Source organism: Geotrypetes seraphini, chromosome 3 (genome assembly GCF_902459505.1).
Source record: "Geotrypetes seraphini chromosome 3, aGeoSer1.1, whole genome shotgun sequence".
Taxonomy (NCBI): domain Eukaryota; kingdom Metazoa; phylum Chordata; class Amphibia; order Gymnophiona; family Dermophiidae; genus Geotrypetes; species Geotrypetes seraphini.
In genome coordinates, this window is record NC_047086.1 from 40635923 (window position 1) to 40656671 (window position 20749).

General features: G+C 43.1%; 1 protein-coding gene across 9 annotated transcripts in view; it reads left to right on the forward strand.

The window, feature by feature from the left end:
• The window catches only part of UBE3D (ubiquitin protein ligase E3D), a 252983-nt gene that overhangs the window by 20156 nt on the left and 212078 nt on the right, over positions 1 to 20749 (forward strand). For 7 of the 9 annotated variants that reach the window (XM_033937938.1, XM_033937942.1, XM_033937933.1 and 4 more), the window contains exons 2-3: positions 1717 to 1913; positions 9368 to 9457. In XM_033937938.1, coding sequence (XP_033793829.1) covers positions 1717 to 1913; positions 9368 to 9457 — 287 coding nt within the window. The remainder of the gene's footprint in view (positions 1 to 1716; positions 1914 to 9367; positions 9458 to 20749) is intronic. The other 2 variants (XM_033937939.1, XM_033937940.1) reach the window with 1 other exon arrangement.

Here is a 20749-nt window from a genome sequence, read left to right on the forward strand (position 1 = left end):
ATGTGTCTGGGGCTGGGAAGCCTTAGAGGATTGGGTCTCTGGGGGTCAAAGCACTTCCAGAATCCTGGGACAGCAGCTTGGCGAAACGCAGATGACACAGAGCCCAAGAGGAGGAAACTGGACTCTTCCATGGGGGTGCCAGGGCTATCTAGGCAGATTTCACTTGGGGTTGGGTGGTCACTGGGTGATGACCCAATTATAGGACGAGACCCCCATTTTTGGGCCATGTTTTTGGCCCAAAAATCTCATCCTATATGCGAGTATATAAAGTACACTTTCCCCTCCCCATTTGCGGTTTCCCTACTCACGATTTCACATAATCAAATTTTTTTTTTGGGGGGGGGAGGAGGGAAAAAGAAACCCCATATTTTTGTCTTCCCCCCGGCATCCTGGCCTTACCTGGTGGTCTAGCTGGTTTTCGGGGCAGGAGCGATCTTCCTACGCTCCTGCCCTGTGCAGGTAGTCATTAGGAAATGGCTGTGGGGAGTTCCCGTAGTTTCTCGAGAGACTACGGGAACTCCCCACAGCCATTTCCTAATGGTTATCTGCATGGGGCAGGAGCGTAGGAAGATCACTCCTGCCCCGAAAACCAGCTAGACCACCAGGTAAGGCCGGGATGCCAGGGGAAGGCGGAAGGGAGGCGGGGGTGGGTCAGAGCCGGATAGTCGCAGTTTTTCACCATTCACGGTCCAGCTCTGCCCCTATCCCCCGTGAATAACGAGGGAGAAGTGTAAGTGTTTTTGAGAGCCATCTGCACACAGTGTAAGTAATCTCCAAAATATTTCTTTCAAACTATTTCTGATATCCCTACCTGTGCCTTATTTTGTGTGTGTGTGTGTGTGGGGGGCGGGGGGGGGGGTGTTCCTGTTTTCTCAGTCTTTTAGATTTTGGTCAGATACCAATTAAAAAGTCTCATGGATAATTAGACAGCTGCTTCTTTGTCACTAGAGAATTTATAACAACAAATAGGGGTAAATTCTGTTTATGGTACTTTGAGTTGCATGCACAAATTGAATAATGAGCCAATTAAAGCTGATAATTGGCATTTTAACAAGTAATTATTAGTGCTAATAGAATTTAATTAAAAATTACGTGGGTACATTTAAGCATGAGTCCACAAAGGGGGTGCAGATATGAGAAGGTCATGAGCGGAATGGAGGCATTCCTAGAATTTATGTGCATAATTGTAGAATAAGAAGCATCTGTGCCTAATTTAGGCATGAGGATTTGCATTTGGTGCAAATGGGTAGTTTGATTCCTGGGCATAAATGCTATTCTATAAACCGTGCCTAACTCTAAGAGTGATTTATAGAATAGAGCTGAGTGGTGTGTTTTTTAGCGCCAAATTTTTAGATGTCATGTATAGAATCTACCCCAAATGACCAACCAAAAATAATAATATACCAAAGCTAACAAAATTCATCTAGTCTCATTCAATTTTACATAGACCTTTTTCATACTTGCATTTAGAAAATAAATGTTAGATATAATCAATGCCATACTAAAGTCAGCTCAGTGTATGCCCAAGTATAACACAAAACTCAATACACAAGGGAATATTCAAAAGTCACAATTCACAATGTAATTACAAGGCTCAAATGGGGGTTTTACTCAAGAGAGATATAATCAGAGATCATTAATGAGATTTTATTTTTTTATTCTGTTGTTATTCAAAGTGCTGAACATTGTTACTTTCGTTTGTGAATTTCTGTCCAGACATCAGCTTGAAGAACACTTGCCAGTGGACATTTTGGTGTCTCCGACATTTCTCGAAGTAAAGGCTGGTGAACACTGTGAAACAATCAACTTACCAGTAGGGGTCAGGATCGCTCCATCTTCATGTCGAGGACTGCGATATGTCTCTGGAGATGGCTTACAAATGAGACTACAGGTTCAGGTTAATAGCAGCACAAGTAAGGAAGACTTAGACTGTTTCTTTTATGTACTGAACTATTTTTAAATTGCTGCTTCCTTAATGTGCTGGGGGTACATTGCTACAGAGAAGTCTTTTACAAAAATACACTGAAAAGAATAACATTGGGAAAAAGATTAAAGCGTCAGTGAAAAGGAAATTTCACAGGAAGGATTCAATTATTGCTTGTGTCTGTTGTCTACTGGGGAAAATAGAACTAAACTAAACTAAACCTTGGGTTTATATACCGCACCATCTCCACGAATGCGGAGCTTGGCACGGTTTACAGGAAGAAGGATGAGAGAGGAACTACAGTGGAGAGATTAAAGAGTTAGGTGTAAAGGGGGAAGGTGAGAGGCCTAAGAGAGGGGAAGTGTTACAGTTTTGAGAATAGCCAGGTTTTTAGGTGTTTGCGGAAGAGTTGGAGGGAGCTTGAGGTTCGGAGTGGGGAGGTGAGGTTATTCCAGATCTCAGTGATTCTAAAGGGGAGGGATGACCCAAGTTTGCCTGCATGGGAAATACCTTTTATGGAAGGGAAGGATAGTTTAAAAATTTGGGAGGATCTGGAGGAAGTAGGGGTTGGGGAGTTCCAAGATAGAGGGATAACGGCAGGAAGGATGCCATATAGGATCTTGTAGGCCAGACACGCACATTTGAAGTGGATCCTGGGGATTATTGGGAGCCAATGGAGCTTAGACAGGAGTGGTGAGACGTGATCAAATTTGCTTTTCGTGAAAACAAGCTTAGCTGCGGCGTTCTGAATCCGCTGAAGTCTGTGGAGGCTTTTCTTGGTTAGGCTGAGGTAGATATAATTGCAATAATCCAATCTGGAGAGGATGATGGATTGTACTAGGACTGCGAAATGTTTTTGGTGAAAATAGGGTCTAACTTTCCTTAGCATGTGAAGGCTGAAGAAGCATTTCTTCACCAGGGATTGGAGATGTTCGTTGAAGGATAGAGAAGAGTCTAAGGTGACACCCAGAACTTTGCTTGAGAACTCGAGCTGTAATGGGGGGCCGGAGGACAATGGGATGGAGGAATGTAGATGGTCTAATTTTGGGCCGAGCCAAAGGAGTTTTGTTTTGGACTCGTTTAGTTTCATATGCATTGTGAATGCCCAGGATTGGAGGTTCTTTATGCATGAGGATATGTTCGTGGAGAGGTTAGTGAGGTTCGAGTCGGTCTCAAGGAGGACGAGGATGTCATCAGCGTAAGTGTAAAGAGTTTCAAGGGGGGATAGTTGGAGTAGTTTCAGGGAGGACCTGTAAATGTTAAAGAGGATTGGGGAGAGGGGTGAGCCTTGTGGGAATGAGAGTGCGATCGGACATGTTACACCCTGAGGCAGCTTAATAGTGAAACGCTGGCCATCGTTGGTGTACCGATCCTTGAAAAAGAAAAATAAGTTGTTTTTCTTCTATTTCACTCAATTTTTCAAAGCAATTATCAACATAGCACATTGCTTGGACCATCTTTAACAGGAGGTTTTTGAGCCAGTGAAGTGACCGCTTGAACACCGATATTCCACCATTGTGGAGGTGGGCGGGCCCCTGTCTGAGGCTTTTTCCTCCGTCAAGACTGGTCTTTTGCTTGTGCTTTATTACCGTTATACCATCATCGTATTCCATCTTTGTGAAAGTGTTTTGTTTATTACTAGTGGTAATTGACTGTGCCATTGAAGCTAATTGAATAATTAATTTAGAAGAAATAAAATTAAAGAGAGGCATAGAATCCCATGCAGTGCCTAGCAACGCCTAAGTCAAGGTGCCTTCTGACATTTACCTGAAAAGTAGGCATGGGTAGGGGCAGAGAATAGGCATGATTGACTTAGGCATTGCCAAGCATCCAAGTTAGGTTCCAGTAAATAAGGTCTGGTAAAAACCTGCCCTAAAATACCAGTGTCTACCTCCAGTATGCTTAAACACGCCTAGGCGCTGCTAGGCAGGATTCTATAAATTGCACCTAGTGATTAATTGACAACAGCACCAAGTGGTGCCTAGAATGTAAGCACCACTAGGCGCCTACTGTAGAATCTGGCCAATAGTATTTGGGCTGGCAGTGTAAGCTTGAAAGCTGTCATTGCGAGAGTACGTGAAAGAGGCTAGAGGGCAGGGCAGTGTGCAAGAGGGATCTTTGTGAAGGTCACTTGGAGAAAGACTGGAGAGCAGTGCAGCATATTAGACTGAAAGTTGTCACTCACTGAGGGTAACTCGGAAGAAACTTGGGGAAAGTACCAAGGCAGCTTTTATTTACATTTACCATGTCTTTTCTAATCAGATTGACCTCCAGAGTTCTTTGCTGCAATTGACAAATAGAACTCTTATTTGAAAAGGACATATTTGAGACCACCTTAGCTACTAATGGCTGGGAAGTCAGTTCAGAGCAGTTTGCGTGAGCTTCTGTAGAGGTGATACCACAATATAGAGTTACAAAGAGCTTCTGCGAGGTGTTACATTACATGGGCTCTATACAATACATGGGCTCTATACAGAGTTACAGGGACTTCTGTAGTGGTGTTGCCATACAGAGTTATTAATACCGGCATAATTATGCCATAATCAATCATCCTACTTGTTACCAGCACATCAATCATCCTACTTGTATGCATATGTTTATACCAGCGGTCTCAAACACGCGGGCCGCATGTGGCTCTCCAGATTTTATTTGTGGCCCGCGGTCTTGACTGGATCATTATCTTCCTTTTGAAGCAGCAGAGTGTCTGGCCGGCTCGTTCCGTTCCCAAAGCCGCGGGTTGGCGGCTCCTTGCGCTATCCACGGAAGAGCCGGCCAGACATGCTGCTTCTCCAGTGGCGTACCAAGGGGGGGGGGGGGGGGGGGCGGTCCACTGTTCTCCCTAGAGTGCGGCTCATCTAGAGCAGTGGTGCCCAACCTGCTTCTCTTCCCTTCTCAGGCCGTCACCGTGTTATGTGATCTCCCTGCTTCTCTTCGGGGCCGACCAACTCTCGCCGCCCGACGTCAATTTTGACGTCGAGAGGACGTTCTGGCTAGCCAATCGCTGCCTGGCTGCCCGGAACGTCCTTTCCGACGTTAGAATTGACGTCGGGCGGCGAGAGTTGGTCGGCCCCCTGGAGAAGAGAAAGAGGGAAATCTCAGCCTGTTCCCGATGGCGGTAGCGGCAGCAGCCTATTCCCCGGCGGCGGTGGCATGGGGGAGGGCAGGAAGGAAGGAAGAAAGAAAGAAAGGGGGGGACAGGGAGCCAGAAACAAAGCAAAAAATGGGACACAGAATCAAAGAAAGACAGACATAGAGAAAGAAAGAAAAAGTTGGGGGAGGGAATGAGGTCTGGAGGAGAGGAAGCATACAGGAGGCTGAAAGAAGAGAAGAAATATTGGATGCGTAGTCAGAGACTGATGAAATTACCAAACAAAGGTAGGAAAATGATTTTATTTTCAATTTAGTGATTGAAATGTGCCAGTTTTGAGAAAGAAAAGATATTAAACTTTAAATATGAGGGCTGCAGAAAAAATAGTTAATGTCTTATTAAAGAAATGACAATTTTGCATGAGGTAAAACTCTTTATAGTTTATATATCTTTCCTTTTAACTGTTAAAGGAAAGTTTTATAAACTACTAGCTGATGCCCCGGCGTTGCACGGGTATTTAATTATAGCAATAACACAGTAAATGGATTGAAATAAAGATACTTTATAGTGGTGAATGAAATTATTTTTTAACAGCTTTATAAAAAGTACAATATTCAAATTATAATGTGAAATATTTGACAAAATGAATACAATACAACTAACACAAAACTTGATTATAAACAACAATTTTAGTTTCACCTCCAGGAGCAAGAACATATAAATTCTTGGGTGAACCCACCCTTGAGCAAGCAACATAGAGTTGTCCATGGGAAAAACAGGGGGATCTTAAATGCACTCCACAGTATGTAATAGTCTGTCCCTGTGATTTGTTGATTTTGATAGAGAATGCAAGTCTCACTGGAATTTGCAATCTCTTAAACTGAAAAGGAAGATCTGTTGGAATAAGTGGCATCCAAAAGTTTCAGTATTGATTTAAACAACTCAATATGTTGAAACTCAGGTTGAAAAGAAACTCCATGCATTTTTTTCCCGGTTCAGAATGGAACCTGTGTTCCTAGTTCAGCATATGTGAATACTCATGTAATGTAATAACATTATGAACTGGGGTGCATGAAAGAAATAGTTACAAACACAGTTAGAACATATAAACTCTATATGTATGGTGTCCGTGGTAGAATAGAAACGATGTCCCTAGTGGTTATAGTGTCATAGAAAGTGTTTTATAGTTGGAATTACTGTGAGAATGACAGCTTTTTACATCCTTTCCATTGACATGAATGGGTGAAATTTGATTTTCTGTTTGTAGCTCCGCCCATGTGTGCAGGTGGGCCGCGAGACCCCCAGAACATATCACCCCAGGTAGTGAGGGATCTGCATACCAAGTTACGTTCAAATTGGTCAAGTCATTTTTGAATTACTGTGAGAATGGCAGCTTTTTACATTTTTTCCATTGACATGAATGGGTGAAATCCGATTTTATGTTTGTAGCTCCGCCCACGTGTGCAGGTGGGCCGCGAGACCCCCAGAACATATCACCCCAGGTAGTGAGGGATCTGCATACCAAGTTTCGTTCAAATCGGTCAAGCCGTTTTAGATTTACTGTGAGAATGGCAGCTGTTTACATTTTTTCCATTGACATGAATGGGTGAAATCTGATGTTCTGTTTGTAGCTCCGCCCACGTGTGCAGGTGGGCCGTGAGACCCCCAGAACATATCACCCCAGGTAGTGAGGGATCTGCATACCAAGTTTCGTTCAAATCGGTCCCACAGCTTTTTACATTTTATCCATTGACGTGAATGGGTGAAATCTGATTTTCTGTTTGTAGCTCCGCCCACGTGTGCAGGTGGGCCGCGAGACCCCCAGAACATATCACCCCAGGTAGTGAGGGATCTGCATACCAATTTGCGTTCAAATCGGTCCCACAGCTTTTTACATTTTTTCCATTGACTTGAATGGGTGAAATATGATTTTCTGTTTGTAGCTCCGCCCACGTGTGCAGGTGGGCCGCGAGACCCCCAGAACATATCACCCCAGGTAGTGAGGGATCTGCATACCAAGTTTCGTTCAAATCGGTCCCACAGCTTTTTACATTTTTTCCATTGACTTGAATGGGTGAAATCAGATTTTCTGTTTGTAGCTCCGCCCACGTGTGCAGGTGGGCCGCGAGACCCACAGAACATATCACCCCAGGTAGTGAGGGATCAGCATAGCAAGTTTCGTTCAAATCGGGCAAGCCGTTTTTGCGTTGGCAGCTTTTTACATTTTTTCCATTGACATGAATGTGTGAAATCTGATTTTCTGTTTGTAGCTCCGCCCACATGTGCAGGTGGGCCGCGAGACCCCCAGAACATATCACCCCAGGTAGTGAGGGATCTGCATACCAAGTTTCGTTCAAATCGGGCAAGCCGTTTTTGCGTTGGCAGCTTTTTATATTTTTTCCATTGACATGAATGGGTGAAATCTGATTTTCTGTTTGTAGCTCCACCCACGTGTGCAGGTGGGCCGCGAGACCCCCAGAACATATCATCCCAGGTAGTGAGGGATCTGCATACCAAGTTTCGTTCAAATCGGTCAAGCCGTTTTTGCGTGATCGCGGCACATACACACATACACACACACACACATACACACGTCCGATTTTATATATATAGATAAAGAGTTTAACCTCAAGCAAAATTGTAATTTCTTTAATAAGACATTAACTATTTTTTCTGTGGCCCTCCAAGTACCTACAAATCCAAAATGTGGCCCCGCAAAGGGTTTGAGTTTGAGACTACTTGTTTATACCAAATCAATCATCCTACATAGATACACACATGTTACATAACACTAGGTTTACTATTGCAGCTAAGTACACAATATTTACACACCTCCAAAGGAGATTGGACATTTCAACTAAATATAATCTATTTACACGTATCTGTATCGTGTTTTATGTTTCTTTGAAATATTATCTTCCTCAGAGTCTAGTTTTCTGGGCTTTGTCTATTTATATCCCTATTGTGTTCATCCTATTGTGTTCCTGATATAGGTGGGGAGGGGGGCTGGACTAACCAACTGTCTCCTGTATGTTGTTTTATTGATTAAAGTAGTTTGTGAAGAGGATGGTCTTTATCCCTTTCTTTAACTTTCCAGTATCTATTTATAGTTTTAGTTCATAGAAACATAGAAATAGACGGCAGATAAGGGCCACGGCCCATCTAGTCTGCCCACCTTAATGACCCACCCCTACCTTTCTCTGTGAAGAGAACCCACGTGACGATCCCATTTTTTCTTAAAATCGGGCACGCTGCTGGCCTCAATCACCTGAAGTGGAAGACCATTCCAGCGATCTACCACTCTCTCAGTGAAGAAGTACTTTCTGGTGTCACCGTGCAGCTTCCCTCCCCTGATTTTCCACGGATGCCCTCTTGTAGCCGTGGGACCTTTGAAAAAGAAGATATCTTCTTCCACCTTGATGCGGCCCTTGAGATATTTGAACGTCTCGATCATGTCTCCCCTCTCTCTGCATTCCTCGAGTGAGTATAGCCGCAACTTATCCAGCCGTTCCTCGTACGGGAGGTCCTTGAGTCCTGAGACCATCCGGGTGGCCATTCGCTGGACCGACTCCAGTCTCAGCACATCTTTGCGGTAATGAGGCCTCCAGAATTGTACACAGTATTCCAGATGGGGAGGGCGTATTCCTTTGGGAGGGCGTTCCACCACCTTGGAGCCATCACTGAAAACATTCTTTTCCTTATGCTTTTCTAGTTGATGTCTCTCAAGGAGGGAATTTCCAGCAGGTGATTTGGGCTCGAGCATAGTGCATGTGTTGTGTGCTAATGTAGTCTTGCTGCTAGATATTGTGGTTTAAAGGAATGAATGATTTTGTATTTCAGCAGTAGGATTTTGAATTTCACGCTGTTTTCAATCGGGAGCCAGTGTAGTTCTTTCAGTAGCGGGGTGGCACATGTAAGCCTTGATTTGCCTAGCAGAAATCTTGCTTCTGCATTTTGTACCATTTGAATCTGTTTAATCATGTACTGTATTTTGGAATGCCCAATAGGATTGCATTGCAGTATTTGAAGATTGAGAGTACCAGAGTTGTTATTATGTTGCTCAAACAAGAGCTATTGCACTCATCATAGGCTTTAAAGGTGCCCATACCTGCCTCAACCCAGCCTGATTATGTTGAAGCATCAATCGAGGACAAGATCACCCCCCCCCCCCACCTGCTCAATGTTGAGCATCAGGGTCAGCAAGGACCCATTTAACATTGGCATCATCATCAGCAAAGGAGTTATCTCCTGGGTCAGAACATTGATCCCTGCCTTGATGCTCCTCGACGCACACTATACGCTTCTCATGACACACACTCTGTGCTTTACTTTGAAAGTGAATATTTCTGATTCAGATATCTCCAACCACTCAGATGAGGAACTCCCAGACTTGTCGGCGGAAGAATCCTATGGCATACCTTCTGATCCTCCTCCTCCTCAAACACGTAAGTCTTCACCTGAAAGCATATCTTTTACTGGCGATTTAAGACAAATGCTTCAAGCTCCACCCATTAAAACAGAGCCAGAAGAAGAACTTTGCTTTGACCTTTTTGAGCTTCTTGACTGTGAATCACCTCCAAATGACTGTATCAAAGAGCCTTTACATAAAGTCATGAGAGATAACCCTCTGTCAGTCCAGATAAATCCTAAGAAAATTGACACAATGTACAGAATACAAGTCTCCAGGCAAGGTTGGAGAGAATACAATTTCAGCATCATTCTCTAGATATCGAATCTGCTTTAAAATGTTCACACAGTTAACATAAGAACATAAGAAGACCAGAGGTCCATCATGCCCAGCAGTCCACTCACGCGACGGCCCATCAGGTCCAGAACCTGTATAGTAATCCTAAATCTGTACCCTTCTATCCCCTTTTTCTTCAGGAAATCTGATCCCTTCTTGAACCCCAATACCGTACTCTGTCCTATCACACCCTCTGGAAGCGCATTCCAGGTGTCCACCACCCTTAACATAAGAACATAAGCAATGCCTCTGCTGGGTCAGACCTGAGGTCCATCATGCCCAGAAGTCCGCTCACGCAGCGGCCCAACAGGTCCAGGACCTGTGCAGTAATCCTCTATTTATACCCTTCTATCCCCTTTTCCAGCAGGAAATTGTCCAATCCTTTCTTAAACCCCAGTACTGTTCTCTGCCCTATTACGCCCTCTGGAAGCGCATTCCAGTTGTCCACCACTCGTTGGGTAAAGAAGAACTTCCTAGCATTCGTTTTGAATCTGTCCCCTTTCAACTTTTCCGAGTGCCCTCTTGTTCTTTTATTTTTAGAAAGTTTGAAGAATCTGTCCCTCTCTACTCTCTCTATGCCCTTCATGATCTTATAAGTCTCTATCATATCCCCTCTAAGTCTCCTCTTCTCCAGGGAAAAGAGACCCAGTCTCTCCAATCTCTCAGCGTATGAAAGATTTTCCATCCCTTTTATCAGACGTGTCGCTTTCCTCTGAACCCTCTCGAGTAACGCCATATCCTTCTTAAGGTACGGCGACCAATTTTGGACGCAATATTCCAGATGCGGGCGCACCATCGCCCGATACAACGGCAGGATAACTTCTTTTGTCCTGGTTGTAATACCCTTCTTGATTATACCTAGCATTCTATTTGCTTTCTTAGCGGCCGCTGCGCACTGTGCCGTCGGCTTCATTGTCATGTCCACCATTACCCCCAAGTCCCTTTCTTGGGTACTCTCATTCAATAACATCCCTCCCATCGTATAGTTGTACCTTGGGTTTCTGCTTCCCACATGCAATACTTTACATTTCTCAACGTTGAACTTCATCTGCCATCTCGCCGCCCATTCCCCCAGTTTGTTCAAGTCCCTTTGCAAATCTTCGCATTCCTCTTTAGTTCCAGCTCCACTAAATATTTTTGTATCGTCCGCAAATTTTATTATCTCACACTTCGTCCCTGTTTCTAGATCATTTATGTATATATTAAATAGCAGCGGCCCGAGCACCGAGCCCTGCGGAACACCACTCATGACCCTCATCCAATCCGAGTAGTGGCCCTTCACCCCTACCCTCTGTTTCCTACCTGCCAACCAGTTTCTGATCCTTCTATGTACGTCTCCATCCACCCCATGATTCTTCAGTTTCCGGAGTAGATGTTCGTGAGGCACCTTGTCAAAGGCTTTTTGGAAATCAAGGTATATGATGTCTGTGGGGTCTCCCCTGTCCATCCTTTTGTTAATTCCTTCGAAGAAGTGCAATAAATTAGTTAGGCACGATCTCCCCTTGCAGAAACCATGTTGGCTTGTTTTCAGAAGTTCGTTTCTTTCCAAATGTTCATCGATGTTTTCGTTTATCAGTGCTTCCGCCATTTTCCCCGGAACCGAGGTCAGACTCACCGGTCTGTAGTTTCCCGGGTCACCTCGTGATCCCTTTTTAAAGATGGGTGTGACGTTGGCTATCTTCCAATCCTCCGGGATCATGCCTGTTTTCAAGGATAGGTTGCAAATTTGCTGCAGTAGTTCCGCTATCTCCTCCTTTAATTCCTTCAAAACCCTTGGATGGATTCCGTCCGGACCAGGGGATTTGTCAGTTTTAAGTTTTTCTATCTGCCTGTGTACATCATCAAGGCTCACTTCCATGGATGTTAATTTTTCTGCTTGATTTCCATTGAAGATTTGTTCAGGTTCCGGTATGTTGGTTGTGTCTTCGTTTGTAAATACAGACGAAAAGAACATGTTAAGTCTTTCCGCGACTTCTTTATCCTCCTTCACCACTCCCTTCCTGTCTCCTTCGTCCAGCGGTCCCACCTCCTCCCTAGCTGGCTGTTTCCCTTTAACATATCTGAAGAACGGTTTGAAATTTTGTGCCTCCCTGGCTAGCCTCTCTTCGTACTCTCTTCTGGCTTTTCGAACCACACTGTGACATTCTTTTTGATACTTCCTGTGCTCTTTCCAGTTCTCCTCAGTTTTGTCCTTCTTCCATTTCCTGAATGAATTTTTCTTATTGGCTATCGCTTCCTTCACTATTTTAGTCATCCATACCGGGTCTTTTGTTCGACTCTTTTTGCACCCCTTTCTGAATCTGGGGATGTACAGATTTTGCGCCTCGCTCACCGTGTCCTTGAAAAAAGACCAGGCATGTTCTACCATTTGCCATTTCTTGGAAGTGTTCCTAATTTTCTTCCTTACCATTTCCCTCATTGCTTCATAGTTTCCTTTCCTGAAGTTGAAAGTTGTTGCTATGGTTCTCTTTCCGTTTGGTATTCCTACTTCAACCTTGAACTTGATCATATTATGATCGCTGTTTCCCAATGGTCCCACTACTTCCAATTCCTTTGCAGGTCCCATTAGCCCATTTAGGATTAGATCCAAAGTGGCATTTCCTCTTGTCGGTTCTCTAACAAGCTGCTCCATGAAGCACCCTTTGGGTGAAGAAGATCTTCCTAGCATTGTTTCTGAATCTGTCCCCTCTTAATTTTTCCGAATGCCCTCTCGTTTTTGTAGTCTTCGAAAGTTTGAAGAATCTGTCCCTCTCCACTTTCTCTATGCCCTTCATGATCTTGTAAGTCTCTATCATATCCCCTCTAAGTCTCCGCTGTTGTTAATAATTGGAAAATAAAAGCATGCAAGGTGTTATAAGGTGATTAACTTTGAAATTATTTGGGGTAAATGAAATAGGTGAATTGTGGAACTGTCTGTAAAAGGTTATTTTAAATTGACTATGATAGAATCAAACTGAATAAAAATATTAAAGTTTTGAAAGCTGAAGTTCTCAGAAAAAAATAGCCCAGTTAGAAAGGAAAAAACATGCTGAAATGCACAAAGTTAAAACAAAGGAAAAGCTTGGTATATGGAAAGATAGAAATAATAAGAATCCATTGTGAGTCACCAGCTGCATGGAAATGGAAAAGGCAAGATATAGGTTTCCCAGAAAAACAGGCCTTTACAGAGAGAACCAAAAAGGAAGTCTATTGCACAACATAATTAAGAAAGTTCATGCAGAAGTTATAAGGATAGAAAATGGATAATATGCATATCTCTCCCCAGACAGGAAAGGCATTAATAAACATGAATTTGATTGTTACACGAATATCATGTCTGAATTATTTGAATTTACAGAACAGGATTCCTTGCCCAATCATATTGGGAGAGGGAGCCCATTCTGGTAATTCTTTTGGCTCCTCTGTTCAAGTCTCCCAGCCTGGCTTGAACACATGATAAGCACAAACTAAGCATGCAAGAGGAGACCCGGTATTGTCTGCAGGATGCATGCTGCCGACTCCCTACTTCCTACAGCAATAGGAGGAGGAGGGGGCAGCAGTAAATCCTTTTGGCTGGCAAGGTTTCAGCATCCCTACCAGCAAAACATTGTTTTTAGAACAGATCTATTTTATTGAAGTACAAAGGAACAGACAACTCTTACATCAATCTAATATAACAGTAGACATACATCTGTCCCTCAGGAACCCTCCTTTTCCCACCAATCTAAACATAATTAGTAGAAGGTCTGTATTCTTATGTCCTCCCACCAACAATCAACCAGAACTCAAACCCCCATGAGTGATGTTCAAAAATAAGTGTGACTAAGGCCAATTATTTAAGTCGTTCATTACCATACTTTGTGCTCAAAGTGAAAAATTCTGAAGATATGGGTCCCACATGGCAAGCTGCTCTTTGATTCAAGGATGCTCCAGCATCTTTGGTTTCTAAAATCATCAGCAAATGAAACAAATTTCTCCAGTGCCAATAGCTTGGTGGCTTGCATTTTAAACTATTGCATTAAACATTTTTGCCTCACTATAAATGTCTTATTAAATGTCCCCCCAAACCTAAGATTCCACAACTAGATGTTTTCCCAAATAAAATGCCAAGGGGAAAAATGGGATCGATGTACCCAGAAGTCTACTCAAATGCTGTAAAAACCCTAGAACAAAACTGGTAACCTATGGACATAACCATAGAACATGAGAGAGAGTGTCCTCAACATTACCACACTTTCAGCAGATTAATGATGCAGCATACCCAGAGTAGTAAGTTTGTACCTGAGAAAAAATAAGCTCTAGTAATAATTCAAAAGGTGCATTCTTGCCAAGTTGCCTCTATAATAGTGGTCTCAAACTCAAACCCTTTGCGGGGCCACATTTTGGATTTGTAGGTACTTGGAGGGCCACAGAAAAAATAGTTAATGTCTTATTAAAGAAATGACAATTTTGCATGAGGTAAAACTCTTTATAGTTTATAAAACTTTCCTTTAACAGTTAAAAGGAAAGATATATAAACTATAAAGAGTTTTACCTCATGCAAAATTGTCATTTCTTTAATAAGACATTAACTATTTTTTCTGCGGCCCTCCAAGTACTCTATTTTTTTCTGCAGCACTCACATTTAAAGTTCAATATATTTTCTTTCTCAAAACTGGCACATTTCAATCACTAAATTGAAAATAAAATCATTTTCCTACCTTTGTTTGGTAATTTCATCAGTCTCTGGTTGCACTTTATTCTTCTGACTGTGCATCCAATACTTCTTCCCTTCTTTCAGCCTCCTGTATGCTTCCTCTCCTCCAGACCTCATTCCCTCCCCCAACTTTTTCTTTCTTTCTCTATGTCTGTCTTTCTCTGATTCCGTGCCCCATTTTTTGTTTGTTTCTGGTTCCCTATCTCCCCTCCTTCTTTCTTTCTTCCTTCCTTCCTCCGTGCCCCATTTTTTGCTATTTTTTCTGGCTACCTGTCCCCACCACACCTTCTTTCTTTCTCCCTTCCTTCCTGCCCTCCCCCATGCCACCGTGGAATAGGCTGCTGCCTCTGCTGCTATCGGGAACAGGCCGAGATCTCCCTGCTTCTCTTCTGCACGGGGCCGACCAACTCTCGCTGCCCGACGTCAATTCTAACATCAGAAAGGACGTTCCGGGCAGCCAGGCAGCGATTGGCTAGCCAGAAGGTCCTCTCGACGTCAGAATTGATGTCGGGCCGCGAGAGTTGGTCGGCCCCGCAGGGAAGAGAAGCATGGAGATCAAAGAACATGGTGCCGGCCTGATCCCCGATGGCAGCAGTAAGAAGAGAAGGGAAGCAGGTTGGGCACCACTGCTCTAGACGAGCCGCGAGCCACAATCTAGGGAGAACAGTGGACCGCCCCCCCTTTGGTGCACCACTGGAGCAGCAGCGTGTCTGGCCTGCTCGTTCGTTCAAAGCCGCGGGTGGCGGCTCCTTGCGAGATCTGTGCCTGCGTCTGAAGCCTATCTGATGTTGTGACATCAGAGAGGCTTCCGATGCAGGAGTGGATAGCGCAAGGAGCCGCCAACCCGCAGCTTTGAACGAACGAACAGGCTGCTGATCCAAAAGGAAGAGAATGATCGCCTCCAGACCGCGGGCCGCAAATAAAACCTGGAGAGCCACATGTGGCCCGCGGGCCGCGTGTTTGAGACCGCTGCTCTATAACCACCCTGGGAATGATATTTAATATATTACTAATGACAGTAGGAATCAACTTTTAGTAGCCAATACCTTGTGTGTTTTGGAAGATAAGGTCTTGAGTAGTTGTGAAACTGACATCCTTAAGTTTCTCGTCTTCAAAAAATTATTTTAATTTAGCCGACACCCTCAAAGGGGTGAGGGGTTAGTGTGGCACATTTGTTAAAGCTACAGGCTCAGCACCCTGAGGTTGTGGGTTCAAACCCACGCTGCTCCTTGTGACCATGGGCAAGTCACCTAATCCCCCCATTGCCCCAAGTACATTCTGAGCCTGCTGGGACAGACAGGGAAAAGTGCTTGAGTACCTGAATAAATTAATGTAAACCGTTCTGAGCTCCCCTTGGAGAATGGTATAGCAAATTGAATGAATGAAAGAAAGAAAAAGAACCTCTGTTCAATAGAAATAAATAGTGGGCCCATTGCATATACCCAAGAGCATATGTGGTCTGCACTGCAGAATGTTGCAAAAGGACATGAAAAGATACATGAAAGGGAAAAAACCTGCAAAAGAGGCAGTGGGACCCCTGGACGACAAGGGAAGAAAAGGAATGTATCAAGGGATGTATCAAGGAAGATAAACAAATCGCAGACAAACTAAATTCCTTCTTTGCGTCCGTCTTTACGAAGGAGGACACCTCAACAATACCTGAAGAGGAGAAACTGTTTACAGGAGAAATAGAGGACAGCCTCACCACAGTCGAAGTGAACTTAGATCAGATATACTACCAGATCGACAAACTTAAAAGTGACAAATCCCCTGGACCGGATGAAATTCACCCGAGAGTCTTGAAGGAATTGAAGATTGAAATTGGAGAGTTATTGCAAAAACTTGCAAACCTGTCAATCAGAACTGGTCAGATACCAGACGACTGGAGGAAAGCGAACGTCACGCCAATTTTCAAAAAAGGATCGAGAGGAGAACCGGGCAACTATAGACCTGTGAGTCTTACGTCTGTCCCCGGCAAGATGATTGAATCACTGATCAAGGATAGCATAGTTCAGCACTTGGACACACACGACTTGATGAAACCCAGTCAACATGGATTCAGGAAAGGGAAATCGTGTCTGACGAATTTACTCCAATTCTTTGAGACCGTGAACAAGCAAATTGATAGTGGAAAGCCGGTGGACATAATATACTTGGACTTCCAGAAAGCATTTGACAAAGTTCCACACGAAAGACTTCTCAGGAAGCTACAAAGCCATGGCATAGAGGGAGATATACAAAGATGGATAGGTAAATGGCTGGAAAACCGAAAGCAGAGAGTGGGCATAAATGGGAAGTTCTCCGACTGGGAGAGAGTGACTAGTGGTGTGCCCCAGGGCTCGGTACTTGGGCCGATCCTTTTTAATATTTATATCAATGACCTGGAAAATGGAACATCCAGTGAGATCATCAAGTTTGCAGACGACACAAAACTCTGCCGGGCAATCAGATCGCAGGAGGACAGTGAGGAACTCCAGAGCGATTTGTGTCGGTTAGAAAAATGGGCGGAGAAATGGCAGATGAAGTTCAATGTGGAGAAATGCAAGGTAATGCATTTAGGCAGTAAAAATAAGGAATACGAGTACAGAATGTCAGGTGCAACTCTGGGGAAAAGTGAACAAGAAAGGGATCTGGGTGTACTGATAGATAGGACCCTGAAGCCGTCGGCACAATGCGCGGCAGCGGCAAATAAGGCAAATAGAATGTTGGGCATGATAAAGAAAGGAATCTCGAGTAGATCGGAGAAAGTTATAATGCCGCTTTATAGGGCAATGGTCAGACCCCACTTGGAATACTGTGTCCAACATTGGTCTCCCTACCTAAAGAAGGATATAAAACTGCTGGAGAGGGTGCAGAGACGAGCAACTAAACTAGTGAAGGGTATGGAGAAACTGGAATATGAGGATCGACTTAAAACACTGGGATTGTTCTCCCTTGAGAAAAGGAGACTGCGTGGGGATATGATCGAGACCTTCAAAATACTGAAAGGAATTGACAAAATAGAGCAGAGAAGATTATTTACAATGTCCAATTTGACACGGACAAGAGGACATGAAATGAAGCTAAGGGGGGGCAAGTTCAGGACTAATGTCAGGAAGTTCTGCTTCACACAGAGAGTGGTTGACATCTGGAATACTCTCCCAGGGGAGATTATTGCGGAATCGACAGTCCTAGGCTTCAAAAGCAAACTAGATGCATATCTCCTTGAGAGAGGCATATAAAGATATGGTTGGCTATAAAATAAGCCAGGTGAATACCTAGCAGGGCCTCCGCGTGTGCGGATCGCCGGACTTGATGGACCGAAGGTCTGATCCGGAGATGGCGCTTCTTATGTTCTTATGTTCTTATGTTCTCCCATTCTCCTGTAGAAACTGCATAATAATATTTAGCCCCTCAGCCCTCCAACATATAAAGATCTCATATATCATATTCAAAGTAAAGTCCAAGTTACCCCCTAAAGGGGGAAGAGAAGTAGAAGCCGGATTAAAATTCCATACTGATAACAATTGATGCTAAGCTTCTTTCAAAGGTCAATATAAGGAGAAAGCCTGCCCATAAGAGTCTGCAGAAGATATTCCTTTTCCAAAGCCAGGGGAATGTAATCATCCAATTGGAGGACTCAATCATGAAGATGTCCAAGCAAACCCAATTATATAGTCGCATATCTGGGAACCTTAACCCCCCCTGACCCCCATTGCCAAACAGTTTTTCAATTTTTAATTTAGCTTTTTTTTAAACAGCAAAAGTATTATTTTTTAATGTGAGTTGGGGGAGGGGGAAGGAAATTCATGCCCACCCCTAGTCCATCCCTGGGCCCTCCCCAAAAAATGAATGGCCGGCTATGCTTCTGTCTGGACATGGCTTGACATTGACTATCTGAGGATAAAGCCAGCTGGCTGAATATTGCCTTTTCAGTTTTCAACTGAAAATCCACCTGAATGTAGTAGCTTTCTAAAATTTATGCTTTTAAATTTAGTACTGCCATTTGCTTAGATTTAGGAGCTCTAATTAGGTGTTTAGTGCTGAGAATCAATTGTAAGCTTATAACTTTTCCCTACTTATAAATCTGTTTCTTTTGCAACCCAAATGAAGGTTCCTAAATTTAGAAGCCTGGGGAACTTAGAAGCATAAATCTAGGAAATTTGTTTCTCTAATAATTTATTAGGACTATTTAGGATCATTAATTTTTTCAGGTCAATATTCAAACCCTGTGGTCAACATTTGTTCAAAATACCAGCTGCAGCATTTAAATAGTCAGTCTCTCTCTCTCTCTCTCTCTCAAAGCTCAGGACGGATTACAGGAGAACATACATAGGTTCCCTTCTAGTTTTTGAAACTATCTAAAAGCCAAATGAACTTACATAGTTTCAATAAACAGTGGGGAATCTACATACAACATATAGGAGAAATGCAAACATACATAGTTTCCAAAAAACAGTAGGGAACCTATCTACAACCCATAGGAACTTATATAGGATCCCCTCATTTTTTGGAAACTACAACTCATAGGAGCAGAGCAAACAGGCAAGACAATCAGGTGGCACATGATGAATGATCATTTGGAATACATGCATAATGAGTCGGATCATATATATGTCTTTAGTCTACATATAGAGAGTTAGGTCTGTGGTTGGGTCATTGGAAGAGAGAAGTTTTTACTGCCTTCCTAAAGTCTACCAGGCTATCCAGAGACCTGATTTACATGGGCAGTAAGTTCCACAGTTTAGGGAGGAAGTGGGTATAGGAGCGCTTGTGTGTTGTTTCCTTATATATCTAATTTGGGCTGCAAAAACCAGAGAGAACTGTACAGTTTAGGAGGTGAAGAACTTATGTGCATGACAGAAGAGTGAGACTTGGGTGTGATTGTATGTGATGATCTTAAGGTGGCCAAATAGGTTGAAAAGGTGACGGCGAAAGCTAGAAGGATGCTAGGTTGCATAGGGAGAGGTATGGCCAGTAGGAAAAAGGAGGTATTGATCCCTCTGTATAAGACTCTGGTGAAACCTCATTTAGAATATTGTGTACAATTCTGGAGGCCGCAACTTCAAAAAGATATAAAAAGGATGGAGTCGGTCCAGAGGAAAGCTACTAAAATGGTGTGTGGTTTTCGTGATAAGGCATATGGGTACAGACTTAAAGACCTCAATCTGTATACTTTGTAGGACAGAGATATATGATAGTATTTTAAATACCTATATAATATAAATGCGCATGAGTCGAGTCTCTTTCATTTGAAGTTAACAGGTGATAGGCTCCAGAGAAATCTGAGGAAATACTTTTTTACGGAAAGGGTTGTAGATGCGTGGGACAGTCTCCCGGAAGAGGTGGTTGAGACAGAGACTGTGTCTGAATTCAAGAGGGCCTGGGATAGACACATGGGATCTCTCGGAGAGAGAAAGAGATAATGGTTACTGTGGATGGGCAGACTAGATAGGCCATTTGGCCTTTATCTGCCGTCATGTTTCTAATATTATGTAGAAGTGGCAGTGCTGAATATATATAAATGGTAGTATCCTTTTGTTTTGTATTGCATTGTACAGAAAATCTTTAACTTGTGCATCTAGTCTTTGCATCTCTTCTGCTGGTCACAAGAGTGCTGTTTTACTGAAGTGGGCTTTTCCTGTAAATGAAGCTCTTTCTGTAGTGATGCATATTTGCCTTTCATCTGGGCCCTGAGAAGTCTGTTCATTTTCTCAAACTTAAAGTAGTTCTTCTAATTGGCAGTACAATGAGGTACCATCCTACCACATAGACACCCACAAACAGAAAGAAATATGACATTTCCTTTGTTCTTCTCATAAGATGAAACAAAAGAAAAAGCAAATTAACTGACTGATCCTTGTTAAAATCCATTCTCAGCATTGTAATGGCACTTTATGTATTTAATGCAACTTCTCTTGCTGTTTCATCGATTTAGTAGGCTATAACAAAATTCAACTAGAATTAGCACTAAATATAATGTAACTTGGCTGTGGCTAACCCTTTCAATAGGACATAATGGTTTTTCTGAGATGTCCTTTCAGTGTTGGAGCAAAGGGTTCCTCAGGTCATAAAAGGTCCTGTGTTTTCTTGGTCCGTCAGTTGTTCTATGATACGACACGCAAGACTATTTACTCGGTAGTTGCCCCCACATTATGGAATTCCTTCCCTTTGGCCCTGAGATAGGAAACTAACCTCAACAACTTTAAATCTAGTCTTAAAACCTTTCTCTTCAAAGATGCTTATGAGATCTATTCCTAGGACTAAATTGCTCATGAGTCTCAGGCAATAGTCACACATTAAAGATTGCCTTTCCCTTTTCCCTTTCTTTTTAGTTTT